At 46.4% G+C, this 27,506-nt stretch overlaps 1 protein-coding gene across 1 annotated transcript in view; it reads left to right on the forward strand.

Moving 5' to 3' along the window:
• Window positions 1-27,506, forward strand: part of FAM3D (FAM3 metabolism regulating signaling molecule D) — a 37,470-nt gene that overhangs the window by 2,462 nt on the left and 7,502 nt on the right. Inside the window, exons 2-6 of the mRNA XM_083725315.1 lie at window positions 16,590-16,660; window positions 18,621-18,731; window positions 20,124-20,144; window positions 20,559-20,682; window positions 21,650-21,708. Coding sequence (XP_083581441.1) covers window positions 16,648-16,660; window positions 18,621-18,731; window positions 20,124-20,144; window positions 20,559-20,682; window positions 21,650-21,708 — 328 coding nt within the window. The 5' untranslated portion in view covers window positions 16,590-16,647. The remainder of the gene's footprint in view (window positions 1-16,589; window positions 16,661-18,620; window positions 18,732-20,123; window positions 20,145-20,558; window positions 20,683-21,649; window positions 21,709-27,506) is intronic.

Raw genomic sequence — 27,506 nt, forward strand, 5'->3', positions numbered from 1 at the left:
CTGTAAGCCACTCCTTTTTTTCCTGTTACTGTAAAGCATTGCATTATTAGAAAACATTCCCTTTGCTGAAGCAGGCATATCCTTCATGTGCTACGAAATACATCTGTAGAAGGACAATAATTGCAGCAGGCCAGGAGGGTTCTCTTTTTATTGGATTCTTTCATAATGAACAATGGGCGTTAAATCCATTCCACTGTGAAAAGGTCCCTCTGCCATGGGAGAAGCCTCAGGACCCAGCGGAATAGAGCCATGCTGTATACACAAGCCCACTGGTGTTTGCAACACAGCTAGGATTGTTGCCAGGCCTCCTTGAGGTGGACAGAGGCTCTTAAGCCTTTGACAAAGTGATGAGAAATCAACAGACAATGCGTTTGCCAGGGAGCATGGTGGTCCAGTGCTGCAAGAAGATATACAAAGCTTATTCCATATCAAATCTTCCATACAGCTGCAATAGGAAGGAAGCCTCTAAAGCAGCCTTTCTCAACCTGTGGGTCCCCAGATGTTGTTGAACTACAGTTCCCATCACCCCTAGCTAGCAAGGCCAGCGCTCAGGGATGATGGGAGTTGTAGTCAAAAAACATCTGGGGACCCATAGGTTGAGAACCGCTGCTCTAAAGGAACATGATATCTCATGCAGCCGCATGCTGAGTCAGACCATTGATCTATCTAGCCAAATATTGTCTTCCCCAGCCCTGTGTCTTCCAGATGTTTCCCACTACAATTCCCATAATCTCCCACATCATTGGACTGAGGCAGATGGAAGTTGTAATCCGACAACCTCTAGTAAGCACCAGGTTGAGGTAGGCTTGTCTATTCTGACTGCCCCCAAGGACATAATAAGAGACCTGCTAGACTGGGGCAAACAGTCCAACATCCAACCAGATTCTTATGGGAAGCTCTCCAACTACAGCTTGGGTGCAAAAGCTCTCTGCTGCTGTTCTTCACCAGGGACATGGTTTCAGAAACTCCTGGGTGGTAATGTGATGACTAGGAGGCATAGCCTTACCTTCTGCAAATTTGTCTGATCCTTCTTTAAAGCTGTTTGTTGCCCATCACCACCTTTTATAGCAGAAAATTCCACAGTGTGACTTTGCATTGCGCAAAGAGGTATTCCTCTTGCTTTGAATCTTCTAGCGTTCCACTTCGCTGGGTTCCTGGTACGGGTCTTTCCCATCAACATGGTACCTAAGCATTCTGCTGCAGGTGAACTTGGATTTAAACCACATTAACTGGACATTTCCCCCTTCCTTTATTACTCATTTGAGGTTTAGCTTTGCAGTGGCCATTCCTTGGCTCCACTGTTCTGCAAGCACCTCTCCTAATTAATGGCTTCAAATCAACCAGCTTCAAAGAGATTCCAAGATAGTTGTTCCTTGTATGAAGAGCCCCGTTAGCTTAATTGACTGTCCTTGGGCTTTGGGTGAGGGGAACCACAAGCCAAAGGCATCCCATTAAAATCCTGATGGAGGTTGGATTTCTGTAGGAAATTGGCTTACATCTTGCATCCTGGAAAAATTAAATCTCCAATTTAAACTGGGCGCTTCAGATAAGTAGCTGTTAGTGGATGACACTTGCACCATCCAATCCCTCATACTATTTTTTAATAATAATAATAATAATATCATCAATGGAGTTTAAAATAAAGGAAAACTTTGTCTTCTTGTTTGGGGGGGGGCTGCTGTCTATATGGACCATTTATATGCTGTGTCTGGGATGAAGAAAAGACTGTGAGCTTAATAGACCAGCAGATGAAGAACATAAATCTTTCCTCATTTTGAGTTGCTCCAGCTCCTTGGCCATTTTGATTGCTGTTTATGGGAACATTTCTAGTCCCTTGTTAGGTGAGGCAACCAGGACTGTACACAATACAGTGGTACCTCTGGTTGCGGACGGGATCCGTTCTGGAGCTCCAGTCGGATCCCGAGGTTTCCGCAACCAGTGGGACTGCTTCTGCGCATGTGCATGGGGAGAAACCCGGAAAAATACTTCCGGGTTTGCCGCATACGTATCCCAAAGGATACGTAACCGGAGGTGAACGTAAGTAGAGGTACCACTGTACTCCAAAACCGGCTGTGCCATACATACCAATCATGATATTGGTATCTTTACTTGCAATAATGTTCCCTAAAATGAAATTTGTCCTTTTCACAGAAGTTAGTATCTAAATACCCTTAGATTCTGAGAGTGTGACGCAGGGTTAGGTGCCTGTCACTTATTCTTGCCTCTTATCTCTGTTTGTATATGTTCCAAATAACTAGGTGGCTGTGATGTGATACTTAAGAAAAATAATTTGTACGTCGGGAAATACCAGCTTTGAATCATGTCTCATCCATGAATCTCCTAGATGGTTTTAGGCAAGATGGGAAGGACACAACTCCTAGGATATAGTCCAAGGCAGGGATGGGGAACCTGTGGTCTTTCAGAGGCTGTTGGACTACAGTTCCCATCAGCCCCAGCCATCATTGCTGATATACAAAGATAATGGCAGTTGTAGTCTCACCACTAGTGATGTATGGAAGTGAGAGCTGGACCATAAAGAAGGCTGATCGGCCAAAAATTGATGCTTTTGAATTATGGTGCTGGAGAGTCTTGAGAGTCCCATGGGCTGCAAGAAGATCAAACCTATCCATTCTTAAGGAAATAAGCCCTGAGTGCTCACTGGAAGGACAGATCCTGAAGCTGAGACTCTAATACTTTGGCCACCCATGAGAAGAGAAGACTCCCTGGAAAAGTCCCTGATGTTGGGAAAGATGGAGGGCACAAGGAGAAGGGGATGACAGAGGACGAGATGGTTGGACAGTGTTCTCGAAGCTACCAGCATGAGTTTGACCAAACTGCGGGAGGCAGTGGAAGACAGGAGTGCCTGGCGTGCTCTGGCCCATGGGGTCACGAAAAGTCGGACACGACTAAACGACTAAACAACAAAAGTCTCACAGCATGCTAAAGGCCACAGGTTCTCCACCCCTGTTCTAAAAATATGTTGTGTAGTGGGGTCTCCTAACACCTCTCACCACCCTTAACAAATGACAGTTCCCAGGTTCTTTGGGGGAAGCCATGACTGCCTAAAGTTGCAGGAAGTTGCTTTAGCTAAATAGGGCAGATGAAACCTAAATAAAGTTATTTGACTGAATGCTGTTAAATTAAAGCACCATTATTCGTTCCTAACATTCCAGCGTCCTTGTTTGGTTCCTAACATTCCAGCATCCTTGTTTGGACAAGGTAAGTGCCTTGTGGTCAGTAAGTAAAGGTAAAGGTAAAGGTACCCCTGCCCGTACGGGCCAGTCTTGACAGACTCTGGGGTTGTGCGCCCATCTCACTTAAGAGGCCAGGGGCCAGCGCTGTCCGGAGACACTTCCGGGTCACGTGGCCAGTGTGACATCGCTGCTCTGGCGAGCCAGAACCGCACACGGAAACACCGTTTACCTTCCCGCTGGTAAGCGGTCCCTATTTATCTACTTGCACCCGGAGGTGCTTTCGAACTGCTAGGTTGGCAGGCGCTGGGACCGAGCAGCGGGAGTGCACCCCGCCACAGGGATTCGAACCGCCGACCTTTCAGTTGGCAAGTCCTAGGCGCTGAGGCTTTAACCCACAGCGCCACCTGCGTCCCTGTGGTCAGTAAGGCTGCATTTAATTTTGGCCTCAGTTCCTTGATTGCCTGTTTACCAAAGATAACCATGAATATGTCGTAATTCAGCCGGACATCCTGGGAGACCACTCACCGCACTGTACTCTTGGGAGATTGTTATCAGCTTCCTGAGTGGCAGGGGCCCCGGAATGGACAAAGGAAAAGGGGGGTGTGTGTGTGGAAAAAGTGCTTGCAACAGAGCGAAGAGCTGGTAATGCTATCGGGGGCAACCTGCCTTCCAGAATCAGCATTGAAAGAAAAACCGATTAGCGTTCCTTCCGTGCTTACAGCCTCATGCAGACTGGTGGTGTTCTTTCTTCTGGAATCCCCTGCCCTACCCGTCTAGTGCAGTTGTCCCTAACTGGGGGTCCATGGACCCCGAGGAATTCTGCGTAACCCACCCAGGAAATCTGGGGCACCATTCAGATAACAAAACCTACCCCAAAGATATCAAAATGTTCAAAAGGTAAGGGACCCATGGTTTGGCATTTGAAGAACAGGGGGCTTGCAGTACTTAGCTAATTGGGAACCACTGGTTTAGTGGACTGGTCTATGCTTAAACCTGGAGCATTCTGGAATCCTGGTTTGGATCAAGGCATGGGTCTGCCATTGAATATTGCACTCTGGTTGTTGCTTGGGTTATTGGTAAGTCGATTGAGTGTTGTTAGAAGCTCTAGGTCTCAGTTGTGTGGTATGTTAAAATAGTTACAGTCCATTGGTATTGATTTGTGGGGGATAAAGCTATCGGGTTCCACCACATATAAAAACATCATAAAATGTCAAGCAGAGGCTGTGTTCTACCTCTACTGTCATGGGCAGTATTCCTTTAGATACCAAGTTGCTGGAAATCACGAGTGAAGGGAGAAGCTGTTGCTTTCAGGACTGATTTAGGACTTCTCATAGACATCTGGTTGGCCACTGTAAGTACAGGGTGCTGGAACAGATGGTCCAATGGCCTGATCCAGCCGGCCTTTTCTTACATTCTTATTAGTAAGCAGCAGCAGCAGCACCTGTTCTTGGTAGAAGCCTGAGAACACCTCTAACTCTCTCTTACAGCAGAAAGGAACTAAATATATGCTGGTAGAGGGCTCAGTGGAAGAGAGGAAGTGTGTGTGCTTTTGCCATGTTAGATTCCAGATTCTGTCTATGGCAGATCTGGATAAATTGTCTCAGGTAGGAGGGAATCGTAGAATCAAAGAGGAGACATAGAATTGCAGAGTTGGGAGGGATCACCAGGGTCTAAGCCCTGCAACTCAGGAATCTTTTGCCCGACCCACAACCAGAGATTCAGTGTCCTCATACTCTACCAACTGAGCTGTCCGGCAGCTAGAGGGCTAGGAGAGACTAAGGTTAACCACACACCAAATCTAGGCAAGAAAAAAGTGCCAGCAATTCCTTAGAGTGAGTTTCAAAGGCAATGGGTTGAATTCAATGCTAATCTAGCTCAGAGCAGATTCACTGAAGTTATGGGGCATGACTAACTTAGGTTCATTGTTTCAGTGGGTAGAGAACTCTGAGTAAACTGCAGAGTAGTCCATGCAACAGGTAATTAAATTGTGGGACAGGCTCTCATAGAAGGCAGTGGTGGCCACCAACTTGGATGGCTTTAAAACAGGAGTAGTCAAACTCATGGACACTATGATGGTCAATGGTTACTAGCCAAGATGGAAGCTATGTTCTGCCTTCCATGGTTGGAGGCACTAATGTTTCTGTAGGTCAGTCTCTGGGAACCACAGGAAAGGAGAGTGCTCTTGTGCTCAGGTCCTGCATGAGGTTTCCCACAGGCATCTAGGTGGCTACTGTGACAACAAAACATTGGACGAGACAGGCCACTGGCCTCATCCAGCAGGCTCTACTTTTGCTTTTAGGCTAACTTAGTTGGAGACAACCCAATGCTCCTCTGACGTCTTCACCGGGTGCTGCAACCATTGACTCTTGAAGCTCATGCTCAAACTAACATGGCATGGTAATTTGCCGCTTAGCACAATGTGGTGAGGATGGAAGGTCTCAATATTGAGAACAGAGAACTGGTGGCCCTCCAGATGTTGCTGGACTCCAACTCCCATCAGCCCCAGCCAGCATGGCCAATGCCCAGGGGTGATGAAAGCAGCAGTCGCAACCCAACAACGTCCGCAGCGCCACAGGCTTCCCATCTCATAATGACAACGAAGGGTTGCGGGAAAATAAAGGGCTGCTAGGCAGAAATTAAGTGTTGTCTTCCAAATTAATTCCATGGGATACTTAGGTCTTATATCTAAGATCTCAAAATCCTCTGCTTCTAGAGCAGGAGTGGGGAAAGTATTACAGGCTGAGGGCCGTATCTGCATCTGGACAGCCTACTAAGGGCCACATGCCAGGGGCAGACAGAGCCAGAGGCACGAGTGTGTGAAGCGGGAGATGTAAATTTTGCCTAGTTTCTGCACACACAACACAAACACATCCTTCTCTAATTTATTTTTATTTAGAAGCATTTATTAACTGCATTAACATTTAACAAGTCCCTATGCTCCCTATTAGGGACAGAAGTGGTGCTGTTCATTAAACTTGCCGATCAGAAGGCCGGCAGTTCGAATCCCCGCAACAGGGTGAGCTCCCATTGCTCGGTCCTTGCTCCTGCCCACCTAGCAGTTCGAAAGCACACAGTGCAAGTAGATAAATAGGTACCGCTCTGGCGGGAAGGCAAATGGCGTTTCCATGTGCTGCTCTGGTTTGCCAGAAGCGGCTTAGTCATGCTGGCCACATGACCTGGAAGCTGTACGCCGGCTCCCTCGGCCAATAAAGCGAGATGAGCGCCGCAACCCCAGAGTCGGCCACAAATGGACCTAATGGTCAGGGGTCCCTTTACCTTTATCTTATGCTCCCTATTACTGAACAGAGTTCTAATAACTCTAATAACAGAGCTCAGGGATGCATTCCAGCCAGGCCAAAGTACTCAAGGTGGATCTGAAGCAGTGTTTTTGAGAGGCGTGGTTGAAAAGGGGGTGTGGCCAAGAAGGGTGTGGGTCCTGGGGAATGTTCTGAGAGTCAGGCAACGTCTTAAAGGGGACCAAATTTGACCCCTTGTCCCGAGGTCCCCCACCCATGTAATCAAGAATCAGGTTTTTTTCTTTTAAAAGGAAGACAGAGAAATACAAGCAAAACCTGTTTCTCCAGAACATAACAGCAGAACAAACAAAAGGGTGGATGCATCAAGGAACGATGTCTCTATCGAATTACCTTCTTTAAACGCTAAAAAAAGAGAGAAAAAGATTGGCTCCAGCTCATCTTTATGCAGTGTTTCTTTTGCTTAATGGGAAGTAGATAGTAGAGAATCCATCCTGTTTCAGCCTGTCATTCCAACAATGGAGGAACCTGAGCACAGGATAATTTCCCTATTCATTCCTATTAATAGGTGGCTGTTTTTGAAGGCAGCAGCCGACATTGCATTTTTAATCTCCATCCTGAGCACAACATCTATAATAGTTTTCAAGCAAACATATATTTTCCTATTCAGCAAAAAGGCAGCGAGCCAAACATTCATCCCCAGGAAATGTACATAGTTGCATTGGCTTGCACATTAGAGATATGGCCCATTAATTTTATTTCTGGATGTACATAATTGGAATAAGATGAATTGATATTTGCATTTAGGTATGTGCTTATCCATTGTGTGCGCATGTATATTAAGATATATCTTAGAGCGTAATTCTGTTATTCCAAATCAGGCATGCTCAAGACTCAGGGAAAGGGGCACGCTAATATGACAAAAACTCATTTATACGCCATGAGATAAATTAAGTAAAAAACCGAAAGCATCATTAAAAAACAGAGTAAAGCACAATGCAATGCTCTCTGTGTGTTTCCATTTTGAGTTTAAGGTAGTTCTGCTGTGCTTCTACACTGCAGTTGAAATCCTATCATGTGTACATTTACCTGGAAGTAAGCCCCACTGAACAGTCTATGTGCATTTTTACTTCTGAATAAAAACACATGGGCCTGTACTGTAATGTGTGTGCTGGTCATGTCAATTTCAGTTTCTCATTTTCCTAACGTTAAGTTCAGCTTTCAAGATTGCAACATTTTTTAAAAAAAAGTCCTTGTGAAAATTCATCCGCGTTTTCGTGTGAATTTTTCCTACTATACACATTTGTGTGTGCAGTTTTGCTTAATATGATGCGTTCCTGCAAAACAATTCCCCCTAGTACAATGTGGTTTTTTTATGTTATCTTCGATAATATAAGGTTTTCCGCAGGCATCTAGTGACAGGACCTGCCTAATGTTAGTAGGCAGAGAGATTCACAGCGCACTAAAAGACAGAATCCTTGCAAATGCAGAATGAACATTATATGGCACTTGTAAAAGTGCAAGTTCCACAGTTGAAAGTGGTCAAACTGGTCCCAAGCCATGAAGAGCTTTATATGTAAGAATGTAGGTAAAGGTAAAGGGACCCCTGACCATTAGGTCCAGTCGTGACTGACTCTGGGGTTGTGCGCTCATCTCGCTTTACTGGCCAAGGGAGCCGGCGTACAGCTTCCGGGTCATGTGGACAGATGACTAAGCCGCTTCTGGCAAACCAGAGCAGCGCACGGAAACGCCGTTTACCTTCCCGCCAGAGTGGTACCTATTTATCTACTTGCACTTTGATGTGCTTTCAAACTGCTATGTTGGCAGGAGCAGGGATTGAGAAACGGGAGCTCACCTCGTCATGGGGATTCGAACTGCCAACCTTCTGGTCTGTAAGTCCTAGGCTCTATGGTTTAACCCACAGCGCCACCCGCGTCCCTATGTAAGAATGTAAGTTCCAACAAATTCCTCCATTGCCTCGCTGACATTTTCATTTGCCAGAAGGTGGAAGAAGGTGGGGGTCATCAACGTGGGCCTGGTCCTTACCAGCAGGGAGGAACTCATTGACAAAATAGAAGCACTGGGAAACTTGGGAGGAAGTGATCATGTCCCCCTGGGTTTCATGGTACAGAAGCAAGGGAAAGCTGAATGTAGTTAGACCTGCACTATGGACTTTATGAAGGTTGATTTCAAAACATTTAAGGAACTACTGGGGGAGATCCCACAGTCAGTAATACTCAAAGAGAAGGGAGTCCAAGATGGATGGGAGTTTCTTACAGGTGAAATATTGAAGGCACAATTGCAGACAATTTCTTCAAGAAAGAAAAATGGAAGGCACCTAAAGAAACCAATATGGCTGCATAAGGAGCTTACAGATGAGCTGCGATTTAAGAAGGGCATGTATAAGAAATGGAAGAAAGGGGAAATCACAAAGAAGGAATATACACCAGTAGCCAACAGTTGCAGGGTGAATGTCAGGCAGGCCAAAGCTCAGAGTGAGCTCAGGCTTGCAAGAGAGGTTAAAATTAATCTTAAGAAAGGTTTCTTCGGCTACTTTCGAAGCAAGAGGAAGGTCCTCTGTGTGGAAAAGATGGGGAAATGTTAGCAGGCGTCAGAGAGGAGGTGGAACTGCTCAACACCTACTTTGCATCTGTCTTCACTCAAAAGGAAAACAGTGCGCAACCTGGTGATGACAGAATAAATGGTGTAAGGAGGGAGCTGTAGCCCAAGACAGGAAAATAATGAATTCAGATCTCCAGGGCCTAGTGACCTCCCTGCACCCAAGGGAACTAAAGGAGCTTGTGGATGTAATCTCACAGCCTCTGTCTATAATCGTTGAGAAATCTTGGAGGACAGGTGAGGTTCCTGAAGACTAAAGGTAAAGGGACCCCTGACCATTAGGTCCAGTCGTGACCGACTCTGTTTACTGGCCGAGGGAGCCGGCGTACCGCTTCCGGGTCATGTGGCCAGCATGACTAAGCCGCTTCTGGCGAACCAGAGCAGCGCACAAAAACGCCGTTTACCTTTCCGCTGGAGCAGTACCTATTTATCTACTTGCACTTTGACGTGCTTTTAAACTGCTAGGTTGGCAGGAGCTGGGACCGAGCAACAGGAGGTCACCCCGTCACGGGGATTCGAACCACCAGTCTTCTGATCGGCAAGCCCTAGGCTCTGTGGTTTAACCCACAGCGCCACCCGTGTCCCTTTCCTGAAGACTGGAGGCGGGTAAATGTCCCCATCTTCAAAAAGGGCAGTGGGAGATCCAGGTAGCTACTAACCGGTGAGCTTGACATAAATACCAGGAAAGGTCCTAGAACAGATAATTAAACAGTCCGTCTGTAACCACTTAGAAAAGGAGTTGCCAGGCAGAGATAGATGAGGCAAGGTGTAAACTTGTGGAATTCCTTCCCTCAGGAAGTTTGGCTGACTCCCTGGTTTTTTGCCTTCAGGGGAGCACTGAAGACATTACTCTGTCACCAGGCTTTTGGCTTGTTATAATTACAGGTTTCCCACTGCTCTTGTGCAATGCATAGTTTTAAACGTCTGCCTTTAGCCACTAACTATTTATCATCATATCTTACTGTTTTAAATTGTTCTGACCTGCCTCGGAGCCACCTGGCTGTCAAAAGGCAGGACAGACATTTCAAAAATGAAAGGATAAAATACAACAAAAAACAATAAAGGTATGTCTGAGTTGTACCATTTCAGACTGCAGTTTCACATGCTTAATGTTTCCTATGCCTCCGCCTCCCCCTAAACTCCTCCTCAAGGAAAATTAACGCCGTCTTTTAAAAATTGGGATTTTTTCCCCCTGATGCGCTCATTTTACGTGTGTGTGTGTGTGTGTGTGTGTGGAGAGAGAGAGAGAGAGAGAGAGAGAGAGAGAGAGAGAGAGAGAGAATATCAGTGCTAAGTTTCTAGAAAGAGATGCTGGAACTCACCATGAACACATTCCTTGTTTTCTTCAAATGGCAATGGCGCCCCCCCGAGAGGTACCAGAACTGAGTTCTGGCAAGTTCCGGTTGTGGAGAACCATTCAGGCCTGCATGTTGACAAATTACACTTATGCATCACTAAATGAGAAGGTCCAGGTTTGCAGAGGAATTAGCATGTGCTGATTTCTATGTAGAGGTGCACTTTTAGAAATAATTACAGTGGTACCTCAGGTTACATACACTTCAGGTTACATACGCTTCAGGTTACAGACTCTGCTAACCCAGAAATAGTGCTTCAGGTTAAGAACTTTGCTTCAGGATGAGAACAGAAACTGTGCTTCGGTGGCACGGCAACAGCAAGAGGCCCCATTAGCTAAAGTGGTGCTTCAGGTTAAGAACAGTTTCAGGTTAAGAACGGACCTCCGGAATGAATTAAGTTCTTAACCCGAGGTACCACTGTAATGTATATACAAAATTATTGTAAACATTAGCAGGATTTTAAATGCACTTGTAATGTACTAAAAATTTCAGATAACTTAGGAAGATGAAAATTTTGGAGAAGTACTGATAGCCAGATGAAAACAGAAGTAAGAGGACCCATCAATGGGATGGGGTGAAGTCAGGAGATTCAGAGCAATCTCAATACATGAATGTGCAAGACATTTGAATGTAACTTTATCACTTTTTTCCCGTTTCTTTCTTTCTCTTTCTCTTTTCTCTTTTCTATCTATCTATCTATCTATCTATCTATCTATCTATCATCTATCTATCATCTCTCTCGCACGCGCTCTCTCTCTCTCTCTCTCTCTGTGTGTGTGTGTGTGTGTGTGTGTGTAAGAAGTTGGATAGCCATCTGCCATGGATGATTTAGTCGAGATTCCCTCTGCAATTCTGATTCATAACACTAGAACCCAGTGACATCCAATGAAATTGTGTGTTGGAAGATTCAAGGTGCCATTCATAGTTCACCTATGGAAATCGCTACCCTAGTGATGGCTGCCAACTTGGATGGCTTTAAAAAGAGGGCTAGAGATGAGGATGAGATGAGCTCATCAGTGGCCATGGTTTGCCTCCACTGTTGGATTTTGATCGGGGCAGTGGGTGGGGAGCGTGCACCACTCCTCTGATCAAATGTGCAGCCCCTCAAAGCTAAATTTTAATTTCCACAGTGGTGCGGAGACCAGTCGCAGGTCTCCAGCATCATGTTTGATTTGGCCCCAAGCTGTGGACTTTGGATCTTTGCACATTCCCAAGCAGGAAGCAAGGAAACAGAGAGATTCTTCCACCCACTGTGTGAATGCCAAACCCAAGCGTTCCATGACAACAGGGCAGCTCATTTAACGTCACCTTTCAGTGCTTTGTTTGTTCAAGGGATTTGCATGGGGTATGAACTGCCTGGGAGGAAAAGGAAGAATATACCTGCATAGGGAATTCTTTTTTTCAAAGCTGAATTCTACACAGTGGTACCTCAGGTTAAGCACTTAATTCGTTCTGGAGGTCTGTTTGAGAAGGCCTGTTTTTGCCTGTCAGTCTCTGCAACACTCAACTCGTATGGAATGGATGCAATCAAGACCACCTAGCTGTGCGAAAGAAGCATTGTACAGTGGTACCTCGGGTTAAGAACTTAATTCGTTCTGGAGGTCAGTTCTTAACCTGAAACTGTTCTTAACAGGGGCCTCCTGCTGCCACCGCGTGATTTCTGTTCTCATCCTGAAGCAAAGTTCTTAACCCAAGGTACTATGTCTGGGTTAGCGGAGTCTGTAACCTGAAGCATATGTAACCCAAGGTACCACTGTACTAATGTTTGTACCTTTGCAGAAGAATATGGGGCAGCTATAGAGATACCATTATGGGACATGGGTGGTGCTGTGGTCTAAACCACAGAGCCTAGGGCTTGCCAATCAGAAGGGCAGCAGTTCGAATCCCCGTGACGGGGTGAGCTCCCTGCTCTTGCCAACCTTTGAAAGCGCGTCAAAGTGCAAGTAGATAAATAGGTACCACTCCGGCGGGAGTTAAACAGCGTTTCTGTGCGCTGCTCTGGTTTGCCAGAAGCGGCTTAGTCATGCTGGCTACATGACCCGGAAGCTGTACACCGGCTCCCTCGGCCTATAGAGAGAGATGAGCGCGCAACCCCAGAGTCGTCCGTGACTGGACCTAACGTTCAGGGGTCCCTTTACCCTTTACCTTTACAGAGATACAATTAGCACCAAAATAACAGGTGCAGTTACCCCCCAAAACTATCACCTCCCTACCAGCAAGATTCACGCGTAAGAGCACTCTCCCTCCCTGTGGTTTCCAGAAACCGGTACAGTGGTCCCTCGAGTTACAAACGCCTCAGGTTACAAACACTTCAGGTTACAAACTCTGCTAACCTGGAAGAGTTACCTCGAGTTGAGAACTTTGCCCCAGGATGAGAACGGAAATTGTGTGCCGGCGGCACAGCAGCAGCAAGAGGCCCCATTAGCGAAAGCATGCCTCTAGTTAAGAACAGTTTCAGGTTAAGAATGGACCTCCCGAATGAATTAAGTTCATAACTAGAGGTACCACTGTATTCACAATCATTGCTGCCTCCAACTGGAGGGCCTTCTCGGTAGTGGCGCCCGCCCTGTGGAAGAAGAGTTGTGATTTGATATCCTGCTTTATCACTACCTGAAGGAGTCTCAAAGCGGCTAACATTCTCCTTTCCCTTCCTCCCCCACAACAAACACTCTGAGGTGAGTGGGGCTGAGAGACTTCAGAGAAGTGTGACTGGCCCAAGGTCACCCAGCAGCTGCATGTGGAGGAGCGGAGACGCAAACCCAGTTCACCAGATTACGAGTCTACTGCTCTTAACCACTACACCACACTGGAGTGCCCTCCCATCAGATGTCAAGGAAATAAACAGCTATCTGACCATCTGAAGGCAGCCCTGTTTTGGGAAGTTCATAATGTTTGATGCTTTAACGTGTTCAGTTGGGAGCTGCCCAGAGTGGCTGGGGAAACCCAGCCAGATAGGTGGTTATGAATATATAATTATAATTATAATTATAATTATAATTATAATTATAATTATAATTATTATTATTATTATTATTATTATTATTATTATTATTACTATTATTGTTGGTGTCGTGGCCAGTAGCCATTGATAGCTTTATCCTTGCCTAATCCTCTTTTGAAGCCATCCAAGTAAGTGGCTATCCCTGCAGAAGGGCATTCCATAGATTAACTATGCTCTGCGTAAAGGGTGTCTGTGTCCTGAATCTTACACCATTCACATTAGATGTCTGCAAGTTCCGGTGCTGTGAAAGAAGGAGAACAACTTTTACAGGCACTGGCCATTTCAGGCACATCTGATGAGTGTGCAACCACACACATGCACATTGCGCTGGCCCAACAATGTCACAGAAAAGGGTGGGGCAGGGGCAGAATAGGGCATTTGCAGGCTTTTTCATTGGTGTTTAAAATACAGTGATACCTCAGGTTAAGTACTTAATCCGTTCCGGAGGTCCGTTCTTAACCTGAAACTGTTCTTAACCTGAAGCACCACTTTAGCTAATGGGGCCTCCTGCTGCTGCCATGCCGCCAGAGCATGATTTCCGTTCTCATCTCTGAAGCAAAGTTCTTAACCTGAGGTAATATTTCTGGGTTAACGGAGTCTGTAACTTGAAGCGTATTTAACCTGAAGCGTATGTAACCCGAGGTACCACTGTATATGCCATTTCACTTAACAGTGTGGTGACTTGGAACGTTATTGGGAGTTGCCTGTCCTTTCATTCTGAGGTGGCCGATGACTGCTCTGCCACCTCCCCTCCCCTCTTCTCCTCACCCCCTTGCTGACTGTAAAATTGTTTGCAGGAGATTGTGGGGTGAGTGAAGCTGGGAAAACAGTGGCATCTGTTAAGACCACCTCCTGAGTTTCTGATAGAGGTGAGCTTTCTTGAATTGAGGGCTTCCGGATTCTCAGCTTAGCCGTCATAACACTGTACTAAGCCCGTTGGCAACGGACGGGACGAAGACGGGCCTCGCTGTGCGAGCGGAAAACCACATTACCGTTTGCGCCTAGGCAAGAGTAAGAGGGCAGTGATGTGGTTTAGTGCTGGGGAGGATTAAGTGCTGTTTGGGCCCTGTAGAGAAAAATAGGATCTGGATTAGATCGACCTTTGGAGTGATCCAGCAGGGCTCTTCTGCTGTTTTTGGGAGGAACACAAAGAGGTTTAAAGACTCTCTCAAGGCAAAGCTTTGAAAATGTAGTATAAACACTGACAACTGGGAAATACTGGCCTGGGAGTACTCCAGAACTAAGTACAAAAGGGAGAAACATGCTAAGAGGAAGGCTTATGTCCGCAGTGTGGAAGGACGTGTGGATCCAGAATTGTGTTCATGGAAGACAATCTTACTCAGCCACGAGTGATAGAAGAAGAAGAAGAAGAAGAAGAAGAAGAAGAAGAAGAAGAAGAAGGGAGGAACACACAACTTTCCAGGGGAAAGAGAGGAAGATCAGACAGATTACAAAGCAGCAAGGCAATGCAGGATACCCTTGCTGATGCATTTTAAAGACGGATTAATTTAAAATCAAGTTTCAAAATCATATTAAAAAAAAAAAAGGACAGCCAAGTGCTCCTGTTTTGGAATGGTATGATAGCAGAGGAAGGCTCTGCTTCTGGAGATGGCAAGAGGGGGGAATGTATTTCACAACTAATGTTGAATGTATTTTAATCTTTATATAACATTTATATTCCTGCAGGGAGAAGAATTTAGCCCTCGGCTGTTTTGCATTTAATAAGACGTTTAAATAAATCAATAAATGAGAAACCATGGGATTATGTGCAATCTGAATTATTAAAAAGAATAATAAACACACCACACCCAGCGTGACCACGTTATTTCGCAACCTGAGACAGAAAATCCCACAAATGTCACTCCTTGGGAGTAATAAATTTAAAATAAAAAACCTTTTGCTGTCCCTTTCGTGACCCCTCAAAACTGGCTGCCTGAGGCAGTCACCTTTGTCTAATGTATGGAAGTGAGAGCTGGACCATAAAGAAGGCCGAAGAATTGATGCTTTTGAATCTGGTGCTCAGGGAGACTTTTGAGAGTCCCATGGACTGCAAGAAGATCAAACCTCTCCATTCTTAAGGAAATCAGCCCTGAGTGCTCACTGGAAGGACAGATTGTGAAGCTGAGGCGCCAATACTCCAAGACCCTGATGTTGGGAAAGATGGAGGGCACAAGGAGAAGGGGACGACAGAGGACGAGATGGTTGGACAGTGTCCTCGAAGCTACCAGCATGAGTTTGACCAAACTGCGGGAGGCAGTGGAAGACAGGAGTGCCTGGCGTGCTCTGGTCCATGGGGTCACAAAGAGTCGGACACGACTAAACGACTAAACAACAACAAGGGACGGTGCTGACCGGCTGTGAGCAGAGATCTAGCTTGGTAGGCATCCTGTTTTGCGATGCATGGCATTGTAGAGACAAAGGTGTGGTGGTTAGAATGTCAGGCTAGGACTCAGGAGACCCAGGTTTGAATCCCTGCTCAGTCATGAAGTTCACTGGGCAACCTGGGACTAGTCACTCATTCTCAACTTAATGTATCGTTCTGGATTGTTTGAAGATTACAGTGGAATAGATAATTATAGCTGTCACCTTGAGCTTCTAAGAGAAAGGGTGGGAAATCAATGCAATCACAATAAACTCACGTCCCCATTGTTTGCCATCAAGAGTCATTCACACAGCAAAATAATGTCCTTCTCTCTGTCTCTGTCTCACAAAGATAAACAGCAACCGAAAATCCTCTTATTTATAGTACTTAGCTCTGTAGCTCTCAATTTTTCATCTTCCCAACCTCATCCCATTTGTGCATCGTTTTATTATTTCTTCTTTTCAAAGTCTGCACAAAAATTCATATGTAGTTTCATAGAAATTTCTCCCGCTACATGCAAGTGTTGTGCGTGATTTTGCCTAAAATATGCATTCGGCGAGCGGTTATTTCGGGGCACATGTGTTTGTTGCAGAACTACACTGCCAAATTTGGACAAGAGTGAATTTCAAAGGGTTAGGTGTGTCTTTGGTTCACACAAGTTGAGGAAGTATAAACTGTGTGAATGTACTTTAAAGTGCAAAGTGGCTTAATCTTTCCCTCTCCCTACTCTACAGCTGCTATTTTTATCGTTCAATTAGATGTCTTGTTAAATCAAGACCACTGACCCTTTTTTGCTTTCAACAGGTCGGCTCGTGACATTTGACAAGCTTCTGTACATATTTTGCTACGTTGGAACGAAAGGATGAGAGTGACAGGTAAGAAAAGAGGCCCCTTTCCCCCCCCTGAGGCAAGAATGCCTCAGGACATTTTCTTTATATTCTCACATACCTCACCTTGGTGTCAGTTTCTCACCCGTTGTCAGGTACAACATAGCAGAAAGTTCAGCAAGGAAAATGGGGTGGGGGCAGGTAACACCATTCCCGGGGCAGCCCTACAAATGTTGGAAGATTTAGGACAGACAAGCAGACAAAAGAAAGCATCTCTTTACGCAGTGCATAGATAAACTATAGAATCTGCTCCTGCAAGAGGTAGTGATGGTCAATAACTTTTGTGGCTTTAAAAGAGAATTGGACAAATTAGCAGAGATTCCTGCATTGCAGAAGGTTGGACTAGAATTGGGTCCCTTCCAACTCTAAGCTTCTATGATTCTTCTCGGTCCAGTATACCTGAAGGAGCGTCTCCACCCCCATCGTTCTGCCCGGACACTGAGGTCCAGCGCCGAGGGCCTTCTGGCAGTTCCCTCGCTGCGAGAAGCCAAGTTACAGGGATCCAGGCAGAGGGCCTTCTCGGCAGTGGCACCCACCCTGTGGAACGCCCTCCCACCAGATGTCAAAGAGAAAAACAACTACCAAACTTTTAGAAGACATCTGAAGGCAGCCCTTTTTAGGGAAGCTTTTAATGTTTAATAAGTTATTGTATTTTAGTGTTTTGTTGGAAGCCACCCAGAGTGGCTGGGGAAACCCAGCCAGATGGGCAGGGTATAAATAATAAATTATTATTATTATTATTATTATTATTATTATTATTATTATTATGGCACATAAGAATAACCAGGAAGGCAATGCCATAGTCAAGAGGCAGTAATGCTTCCAAACATCAGTTGCTGGAAACCACAGGAGGCAGGAGTGCTCTTGTACTAGGCCCTGAAACACCATCACAAAACCAGGTGCTGGGACTCACAAGCGGGGAAAACACGGTTCCACTCATGGCTTGCTTGCACTCTTTCCATGGCCCACTTTGGTTGGCTACTTTGAGAATAAGATGCTGAACTAGATGGGCATTTAGCCTGATCCAGCAGAATTCTTATTGTGTTCTTATTATGTTGAAAGCCAGCTACATCTAGCACTTGTGGACAAAGTATAACTTCTTTTTTGGAAAAAAATACGATTTTCAATTTTATACATTTCAATCATTTTACAATCATTTTAAGATTTCAAAACTCGGCTTCCTTCCCCCTCTTTCTGCGGTTCCATAAATTTATTTTTCTAATATATTTTCTCCATATTCCAAATTAACTTAACTTAATCATTTCTTCATCTTTAGATGTATACACTTATAAACCTGCAGGTTATTATGGTAATCCTGCCAATGTTCTTATCTGTTTACAATTTGTTTGTAAATGTTGAATAAACCATTTCCATTCTTCTATTATTATTATTTTTTTAAAAAACGTTCTCTTGATTTCTTATTTTTCCAGTAGGTTTCGCCATTTCTGCGTATTCCAAGAGTTTTTGTATCCATTCCTTCTTTCGTCAGGATTTCTTCTTCTTTCCGTTTTTGAGCAAATAACATTCTTGCCTCTGCAGCTGCAGATGAAGTGTGACTTCTTGCCTAGTTAGGGAGAGGGCTCTTTACGATTTCACAATGGGCAAATATAAATCCTTCGTTAAATCAAACCTCCTCTGCAAGAGGAATGTGCCCCAGCAAGCTCCTCATTGTGAGTGGTGGCTCCTTGATTTAGTTCATTGTCTCGACTTCTGAGACCCACCCAGAGAGTGGGAACTAGCTGGTCCAGTAGCCAATGACTTTTGAATGACTACCATCTTATGAAGACTTGCACTGTCATCCAGCTTTTAAAGCTGGACTGATTTGCAGACTTGGGGTTGGGCTCTTTGCTTGTTTGCTCAGGAACGCGCCTGGCCTCATCCTTCTGTCCACCTGCTCTGCTCCTACCTTTCACCTGACACCCCCCCCCCCGTCTCCCTTCTGACTCAGGTTTGCTGAGAATCTTGGCCGTGCTGTTCACCTTGGCAACAACTTGGCTTTTTGTCAACACCTATTTCAACCACACTGGCATGAAATCCATCAGCCTGAGGAGCTGGCTGGGTGAGTAAGTTGTGATTGTAACCAGAGAACTTTCCCCCCTCCCGCTGAGCTTTCCCTCCTTTACACCTGAGAGAGCAGCCAGAGGGCAAGGATCTCTCTTGCAGCTTCCCACACACCCCAAATTGAAAACAGTCCCAAGATCCTCACCTGATAGCGCCGTGCGGTTGCCAGGTCACAACCCGAAGGATGCACTTATGTTGTCTCCTTTGACAGCCAGAAAGCAGAATTCAGGTGGGATTTTTGTCTTTGGGGCATTACCACTTCCCAACAGCCCCAGCCAGAGTACTGGGTTGGTGGAAGCTGTCTGTTATGTACTGAGTTGAATAGGATCCAAAATGCAGCAGTCTGATTGGTCCTAGAACAATAGGATTCAGAATGCATCAGTCTGATTGGTCCTAGAACAATAGGATTCAGAATGCAGCAGTCTGATTGGTCCTAGAACAATAGGATCCAGAAGGCAGCAGTCTGATTGGTCCACATGAGCCACCCAATCCAGCTCCAGGTGGAAGTGAAACCACAACCTGATTGGCCTACAGGAGAATCCCAGAATTAGCCAATCACGTGGGGCCCATTGTGTAAATAATGTATATAAAGCAGACATTCTGGGGGAACTCCCATTCCTCCTCACCACTATGAGCTGAATAAAGAGCATGAAATCCACTCTCGACTCCGAGTATATTTCCCTGTCCTACACAAAGCAGGCTTGTCCATGAGGCAAGGCTGGGGCAGCTGCCGTTTCTGCTGAGCTCTTGGGAGCTCTCACTGAAATCTCACAAGATCTCACGCACTCTGCGAGATCTCGCCAGAACCCGCTGTCGTCCTCATTGCTTTTGCAAGCGCCACCATACGACCCCGGTAAGGGGGGTGGCAGTGGGGCAGCACCTTCCCATCTCACCTCAGGTGGTGAAACGGGATGCGCCACCCTGGTCCTACCAGGTCCCAGCTAAAATGAAGGGGGCCGGTTGCAGCAGTTCCCCTGGTCCCATTCATTTCAGTGTGTCTTCAATAAGATAATTCCCCAGAGGATTGTGTGTAAGGGCCGAGAACAGACAAGGGGGACATTTGAGCCTCCAGATATTACTGAACTACACTTCCCATCATCCCTGGCCATTGGCCATGCTTGCTGAGGCTGATGGGAGTTGTAGTTCAGAACACCTCAAGGGCCAAAATTTCCCCACACCTGGCCTAGAACAAGGCTAAGCCAGCAACGGCAAGCATTAGTGTGTCAAATTCATGATGAGTACACTTGAGTGTTCAAGGAAACCAGCAAGGAAGACTTGGGGGGGGGGGCTTTTCTTTCCTTGTCACACATTTGTTTCTACCTTGTATAAATATCTGCATGAAACAACCAAGACTTTTCCTTCTGCTTTTGTTTCCTTGCCATCTCTGCAGGTAGCGGAGTGAAGCCAACCAGTGAGTACATTGCCTTTGTGTTCAACTCCGTTGTATAACCTGATATTTATTAACAGTTCTCTGGAACTCAGGGTAAAGGATGAATATATACAACTGTCTCAAGACTATGTACAGAAGAGTACATAACCATATAGATGTCAGCTTCATGTGGATGCCTAGCTGGACATTGAGGACTTACATTAATTTACGTATATGTTTAACTTCAGGTGCATTCACTCATAGTTACTCTGTCTGCAATGTGAACTAATGGTGTTTTCCACCTGACTATTAGTATTCTTCCTTTTTATTTGTTTCTAATAATCCCCTCACCCCTTCCTTTCCTCTGCTAAATATGCACATAAAAAATTGTTTTTTAAAAAATGATATTAGTGCTGTGATGCAAACTGCAGGTTGGATTTTCTTTTTCCTTGTCAGAAAAGCACATTGTCCGGCATAAATGCGGCAACCAAAGACCCTGCCCCAGCCATAGTTTCGCCTTCAGAATCACTAGCGGCGCAGCCAATGTGGTCGGACCTTCCATGTGCTTCGACAATGTTAAGTAAGTTCTGTGCAAAGGTGCAGCACATTATGCACCACCATGTGTCCATGATTCATGAAGTAGCCTGTGCTGGCCTGGGGGGCTTTAAAAGAGGGTGGGGCAAATTCATGGAAGAGAAGGCTGCCTTCTGCCCTCACCGCGAGAGGCAGCATGCCAGTCTGAATGCCAGTTAATGGGAATCCCAGGTGGTTTTGTAATGGGCACCAGACACTGTGAGAACAGGATACTGAGCCAGGTGGGCCTTTGGCCTGACCTCGGGTTGCCATACGCCCAGAAGTTCCTGGGCATAGCCAGAATACAAGAGAGAGCCAGTGTGGTGTAGTGGTTAGGAGCGGTAGACTTGTAATCTGGGGAACCGGGTTCGCGTCTCCGCTCCTCCACATGCAGCTGCTGGGTGACCTTGGGCCAGTCACCCTTCTCTGAAGTCTCTCAGCCCCACTCACCTCACAGAGTGTTTGTTGTGGGGGAGGAAGGGAAAGGAAAATGTTAGCCACTTTGAGACTCCTTAGGGATATCAAATCCAAACTCTTCTTCCTCTTCTTCGTAAGCTCAACAACATTGCCACACACACACACACTTTTGTCTCTGCATTTTCACTTTTTGAAACATAGCAAACCTAACTGACCCAGCAGAGCTTTTCTTCCAGTAATAAGATTTTTATTAAAGTTTCCCATGCTGCAAAAAGATAAGAGTTACAAAAAATACAGATAGAACAAACAGAAGGTGGAGTCCTCTCTTAAGGGTAGTGCTTATGCCTTGCCACCCACAGAAGGGAGGAGCTCACCTGGGATATTTCCTTTCTCCTCCCAGCCTCTCACCCTGGATGACTGACATTTCCCCGCCTCTCACCCAGGGCTCTCCATCAACCATCTACTGCCCCCTTGAGTATACAACCCAGCAGAACTTTCTGTATAGCCCTATATGCCTAATTCCCCCTCCCTTTCTTCCTCTTCTTCTTCTTTTACAGGGTGTTAAGCAGCATAAAAAATAACGTTGGTCGGGGTTTAAACATTGCGCTTGTCAATGGTGAGTAGTTGTTCTTTTAGGGGTCAACCTTTCACGCATTCGCCCCCTGTTCTTTGGGTTCCTTTTTAATGTTTCTTTTTGCAGTGACTCCACGAACGTCATATCCGCACGGTGCATTTAAAGTGCTCTTATACCACTTTAACAGTTCCAGCTTCCCCCCATGGAATCCTGGGAATTGTAGTTTGTTAAGGGTGCTGGGATATGCAGCTCTGTGAGGCGGGTCGCCTAACAATTTCCAGCACCCTTAACAAACGACCCTTCCCAGGGTTCTTTGGGGGGAAACCAGGACTGTTAAAGTTGCAGAAGAGTGCTTCAACTTCCTGGTGTCGATGTGACATGACACTTCCTGCTGTATCAGGAACTCAGGTGTATCTCTGGGATACCTGTTAACTTCAGTAGTGGAAATTGTAGTTTTGCAGGGAGAGGAGTGGTAGGGATCTTTAACAGAGGGTGCTAAGCACTCCATGCAATTGCAATTCTCCAGATTCTTTGATGGAAGTGTTAAAGTGGTGCAAAGCACATTCAGATCCTACAGACTGGACCTGTTTAGCAATGGCACACAACACTGTCCTTGTAGGGCTGTACCACCTCTCAAACCATTGCCTGCTTGAATGTGCCTCCACATCAGAGCTACCATGTAGCTGGAAACCTTGACATTGTCATTGGCTCTCTTAGAGCGTCATAAGAGGACCAAGTCTGTTTCCTGTCTGCAAAAAGCAGCTGGTTCTAACCCTTTAGGTGTCCCCCATCCTGGCTCTGCCGGATGCCAACTCCCATTGGTCCCAACCAGCACAGCCAACAACCAGGGATGATGGGAGTTCTAGTCCGTTGTTATTTAAAGGGCCACCGGCACTTTATTCCTGCTGTAAAGCAAGGGTGTTTACTAATGACTGGTCATCCACCAACTGTGGCGGTCCAGGCTTAATTAGGAAACAGGGCATTTCCCAGGGATTCAGCCCATCTAAAAGGCATGCAGTGACATAGTGCAGCAGGAACCAGGAGGGGCAGGGGCCCCGGGCACAAAATTCTGAGGGGATGCAACTCGGCTCCCCCCCACAGGCTCCGGCTTCTGTGGAGATCTCTGCCCTGACCCGGCGAAGGCGGCAGAACAGCACAGGCCCACGATGAGTAGGCCCAGACAGAGGGAGGTGGGCAATGCCTAACACCAGTGTGGCCCGGCCCACTGCTCCTCTCAGTAGGTATTGGGGGGATTTTAAGGGCCACAGTGGCTGGCTGGGCTCCCCCCTGTGTGGGCAGGCAGCACAGCACAGCAGGACCCCGCTTGGCTCTGGGGGAGGGGCACTGCAGCAGCGGCTTGCCTGCCACGGGTGCTGACAACCCATGCTATGCCACTGGCCTTCTGATATGGAAACCCTGTCCTCTAGCCCAAAGCATGCCAATATTATTATTTTTAATGACATTTTGCATCTTTTCAGAAGAACCCTCCTTTACACATTTTTTTGAGGGGAGGGGTAGAACATATATTTTAAAAGCTGAATATATTGAATGTTACTTTAGCTTGCAGTAGGGGAAAGTCCGTAACTGTACCTGGGGATCTCTGCAGGCTCAGCTGCCAGACAGTTGACTGATGCTGGGATAGGGTGGGGTTTGGTATCCAGAAGGTGAACAATGTTTTTGGTGTCTGGCGGCTCAGTGCGAAAACAGTTTTCAAGAAGCTCCAGTCTAGCCAACTCTTCTTGTTTGCAGTTCTCAGTTCCTGGAGCAAAAAAAAAATTAAAATAAAGCAGTCCAAACTATTTCATTGTCCCTTCTCACTCTGGAGCGAATGGTTTGCGTTCCATCCGGGTGGTCCACAATGACGCTCCACTCCACACACCCTTTTCCAATCTAGGCTGATGTGGAAGTCGAGCATTGGAGCACGTATGGAAGCATGCCTCTCCTTTATTCTGCAATAAAACTGAGCCGATCCCTTCTTCTCATAAAATTTAAAGATAAGTGCTTTGACCTTGAGAAAATGGCATGGCATCTGGCAGGCACAATGGGAAGTGGGCACCGTTCAGGTCTGAAGGAAAACGTGTTCGGTGAGCTGCAGCTAACACAAACACCCTTCTGTGTGTGACTTAGCATTGTGTACTTTGCACAAAGGAAGCAGCTGGCAGGCCACGAGAGGCAACTGCAAATGCTGTTAATGTAAAGGGGAATGTTTTTTAGACCATCGTTTTTGGACCTTGGGTTGCCCTGGTTTATAATGACTTCTTTCCTGTTCATCCATTTACAGTGGTACCTCTGGTTAAGAACTTAATTCATTCTGGAGATCTGTTCTTAACCTGAAACTGTTCTTAACCTGAGGTACCACTTTAGCTAATGGGGCCTCCCACTGCTGCCGCACCGCAGGAGCACGATTTCTGTTCTCATCCTGAAGCAAAGTTCTTAACCTGAGGTACTGTTTCTGGGTTAGCGGAGTCTGTAACCTGAAGCGTCTGTAACCTGAAGCTTCTGTAACCCAAGGTACCACTGTATTGAGTCTCAGTAGACAGCTCCCCTTGAACCTGGTTAACAATGGCTGCTTCTGGGAAGTCAAGAACCCCCGGGGCAGTCCTCCTGCTAAGAGGATACAGCAGGGGAACTCTGGCCTGTCCTGTGGGCCAGATCCTTATTGTATTTATTTATTTGACAAAACGTGCCTACTGCTTGATGGTGTTGGTGGGGAGCCCTCTCATTGGTTTACAACAATATAAAATAAAACATGGGAAAATGACCAATGAAAGTCCAGTTTAAAAACAGGTATTTAAAGCGTTCAAAAGATGGTTAAAACCAAAGGTCGCTAAAAAGAAATAAAACACATATCACTTGCCCAAACAAAAATGTTTTAAACAGGCACCAGAAAGAATACAGCAATGGCTCTTGCCTGAGGTCCACAGGCAGGGAGTTCTAAAGTGTGGGTGATGCACACTCAGAGATGGATTACTTACAGATGCAGAAGGGGCATTAGGTGATGCGTTTAACGGTACCGGTTCTGCAGATTGAAGTGGTCAAGCAGGTATATACTATCCTGCATCCTGCAGGCCCTTTGGCAACCTTGAGAGGTGGGTGGCGCAACCCATCTGTCAATCACCGGACTGGTGGATTGCCTCGCCCACATGTCAAAATTCATTGCGCAACACTTTCCAGGCGCTTGAGAACCGCAGCGTGAGAGGCTTTCCTGCTCCTGGAGCACCAAGCAGTTTGCACTGAAGGTAAAGGTAAAGGGACCTCTGACCATTAGGTCCAGTCGTGGCCAACTTTGGGGTTGCGACTCTCATCTCACTTTATTGGCTGAGAGGGCCGGCATACAGACTCTGGATCATGTGGCCAGCATGACTAAGCTGCTTCTGGCGAACCATAGCAGTGCACGGAAACACCGTTTACCTTCCCACTGGAGTGGTACCTATTTATCTACTTGCACTTTGACATGCTTTCAAACTGCTAAGTTGGCAGGAGCAGGGACCGAGGAGCTCACCCCATCGCAGAGATTCAAACCGCCAACCTTCTGATTAGCATGTCCTAGGCTCTGTGCTTTAACCCACAGCGCCACCCGAAACCGTTGCTAAAATGGTGGGAAGAGTTGCAGGACGTCAAGCTCCTGACTATTCCTTCATAGTCATATTTGTACCTGCCCCAGGCCTGATCCCCACATACGATATCAGTTCTGGGGTGGGTGGGTATGATTTAGGGGGAAAGGCCTGGTGGGCCAAATGGGGAGGCCTGGTGGGCCAAGCTGCCTAGCTCAGTTGGGTAGAGCATGGTGCTGATTGCGCCAAGGTCATGAGTTTGATCCACATACAGACCCCCTGCATTGCCCGGGGTTGGATTAGATTACTCTTGGAGTCCCTTCAAACTGTGTGCTTCTATGATTCTATTATTCTAAGTCTGGCCATGGGCCAGAGGTTTCCCCAACCCTGTTATAGAGGCTAACAGGAGAGTCATCTCATGCATGAGTTTCATTTATTTATTGATATGCAGCATTGATGATGGTGGTGGTGGTGATTAATTGAATTTACCGGTATATACCGCCCTATGTTCGCAGGTCTCAGGGTGGATCATAGAATATAATACCACAAAGTACAAGATCAAAATAAAAAACAACAACCCAATAACTCCCCCCTAAACACATTTTGGCGGGACGCGGGTGGTGCTGTGGGTTAAACCACAGAGCCTAGGACTTGCCGATCAGAAGGTTGGCGGTTCAAATCTCCGCAACAGGGTGAGCCCCTGTTGCTCGGTCCCAGCTCCTGCCAACCTAGCAGTTCAAAAGCACATCGCAGTGCAAGTAGATAAATAGGTACCGCTCCGGCATGAAGCTAAACAGCGTTTCCATGTACTGCTCTGGTTCGCCAGAAGCGGCTTAGTCATGCTGGCCACATGACCCAGAAGCTGTATGCCGGCTCCATCAGCCAGTAAAGCGAGATGAGTGCCGCAACCCCAGAGTCAGTCATGACATAACCTAATGGTCAGGGGTCCCTTTACCTTTTACTAAACACATTTTAGAAGGGCATGGGATGTCAATCAAATCAACCAAAGGCCTGGTTGAAGAGGAATGTTTTTGCCTGGTGCCTAAAGGTATATAATGAAGGTGCCAGGCAAACTTCCCTGGGGAGAGCATTCCACAAACAGGGAGCCACTGCAGAGAAGGCCCCTTCTTGTGCTGCCACTCTCTGGACCTCTCAAGGAGGAGGCACACGAATGAGGGCCTCAGAAGACAATCTCAGGGTCCAGGTAGGTTCATATGGAAAGAGGTGGTCCTTGAGATATTGTGGTCCTGAGCCATTTAATGCATTATAGGCCAACAAGTCCTCTTGACAGTTTAATAAAGCAACACAACAGTGTGTCAGTATCGCATCAAACAAACAGTATATTAAAGCCATGCAACAAAAGCAACAAAGACAAAACACCAAGTAGTCAGTCTGAGAAAGGTCAAAGCCTCCTGTCAAGCAGCCAGTAAACTTAAAAAATAAAACACTACTTGCTCTTGAAGATTGGAATGGAGACAGAAGGTCCTTTGTTTGGTGCTTTGAGGTTGCAAAATAGCCCATATCACAGGGAACAGGGGAGGATGAGAGCACAGTAAAGCAGAGTCTTTGAAGATTGCCACACTGACATTGGCTGCGTGCAAACCGTGCATTTAAAACACACAGCGTCCCCCAAAGAATCCTGGGAGCACTTCGTTTACCCAGAGCTACAGTTCCCAGCACTCTTAGCAAACCATTGTTTCCTGGATTCTTTGGGCAAAGTGGTAAAGTGAATGTTAAGAGGAACGTCTAATGCTAAGAGCAGTTCAAACAGTGGTGCGTGTTACTTGAGCAGTGGGGGCTCTGAGCTGTCGAGGTCAGAAGAGGCTCACCTGGTGGAGCATAAGAACTACGACGCTTGCTTCCTGGCAGATGTGTCTCAACTGCTTACCGGGAGGGAGAGGGTGAAGCAGTGAGGCCAATGCAGGGTAGTTCCACTGGTAGACGTTCTGGATTGCCTCAGCCGGTGCATCTTCATTGTACCGATTTCTCTGCCTCCTCACCCCTCTCCTTTCTGGTAAACAGTAGTGATACACCTGCCAGGAAGCTAGCGTTAGGGCTCCATTCTGTCAGGTGAGCCGCTTCTGAGTTCAAGATGTGGAAGTCTTCCATCGGAGACTGGACAGCCGTCCGCTGGCGATACTCTAGTTCAGCCTTTCCCAACCTTGGGTCCCCAGATGTTGTTGGACTACAACTCCCATCAGCCCTAGCTAGAGGGGCCAAAGGCCAGGGATGATGTAGTCCAAGATCAATGTGAGACCCACGGTGGCTGTAGCTTTCTTGCATCAA

Source organism: Podarcis gaigeae (assembly GCF_964106915.1).
Source record: "Podarcis gaigeae genome assembly, chromosome: 2".
Classification (NCBI taxonomy): Eukaryota; Metazoa; Chordata; class Lepidosauria; order Squamata; family Lacertidae; genus Podarcis; species Podarcis gaigeae.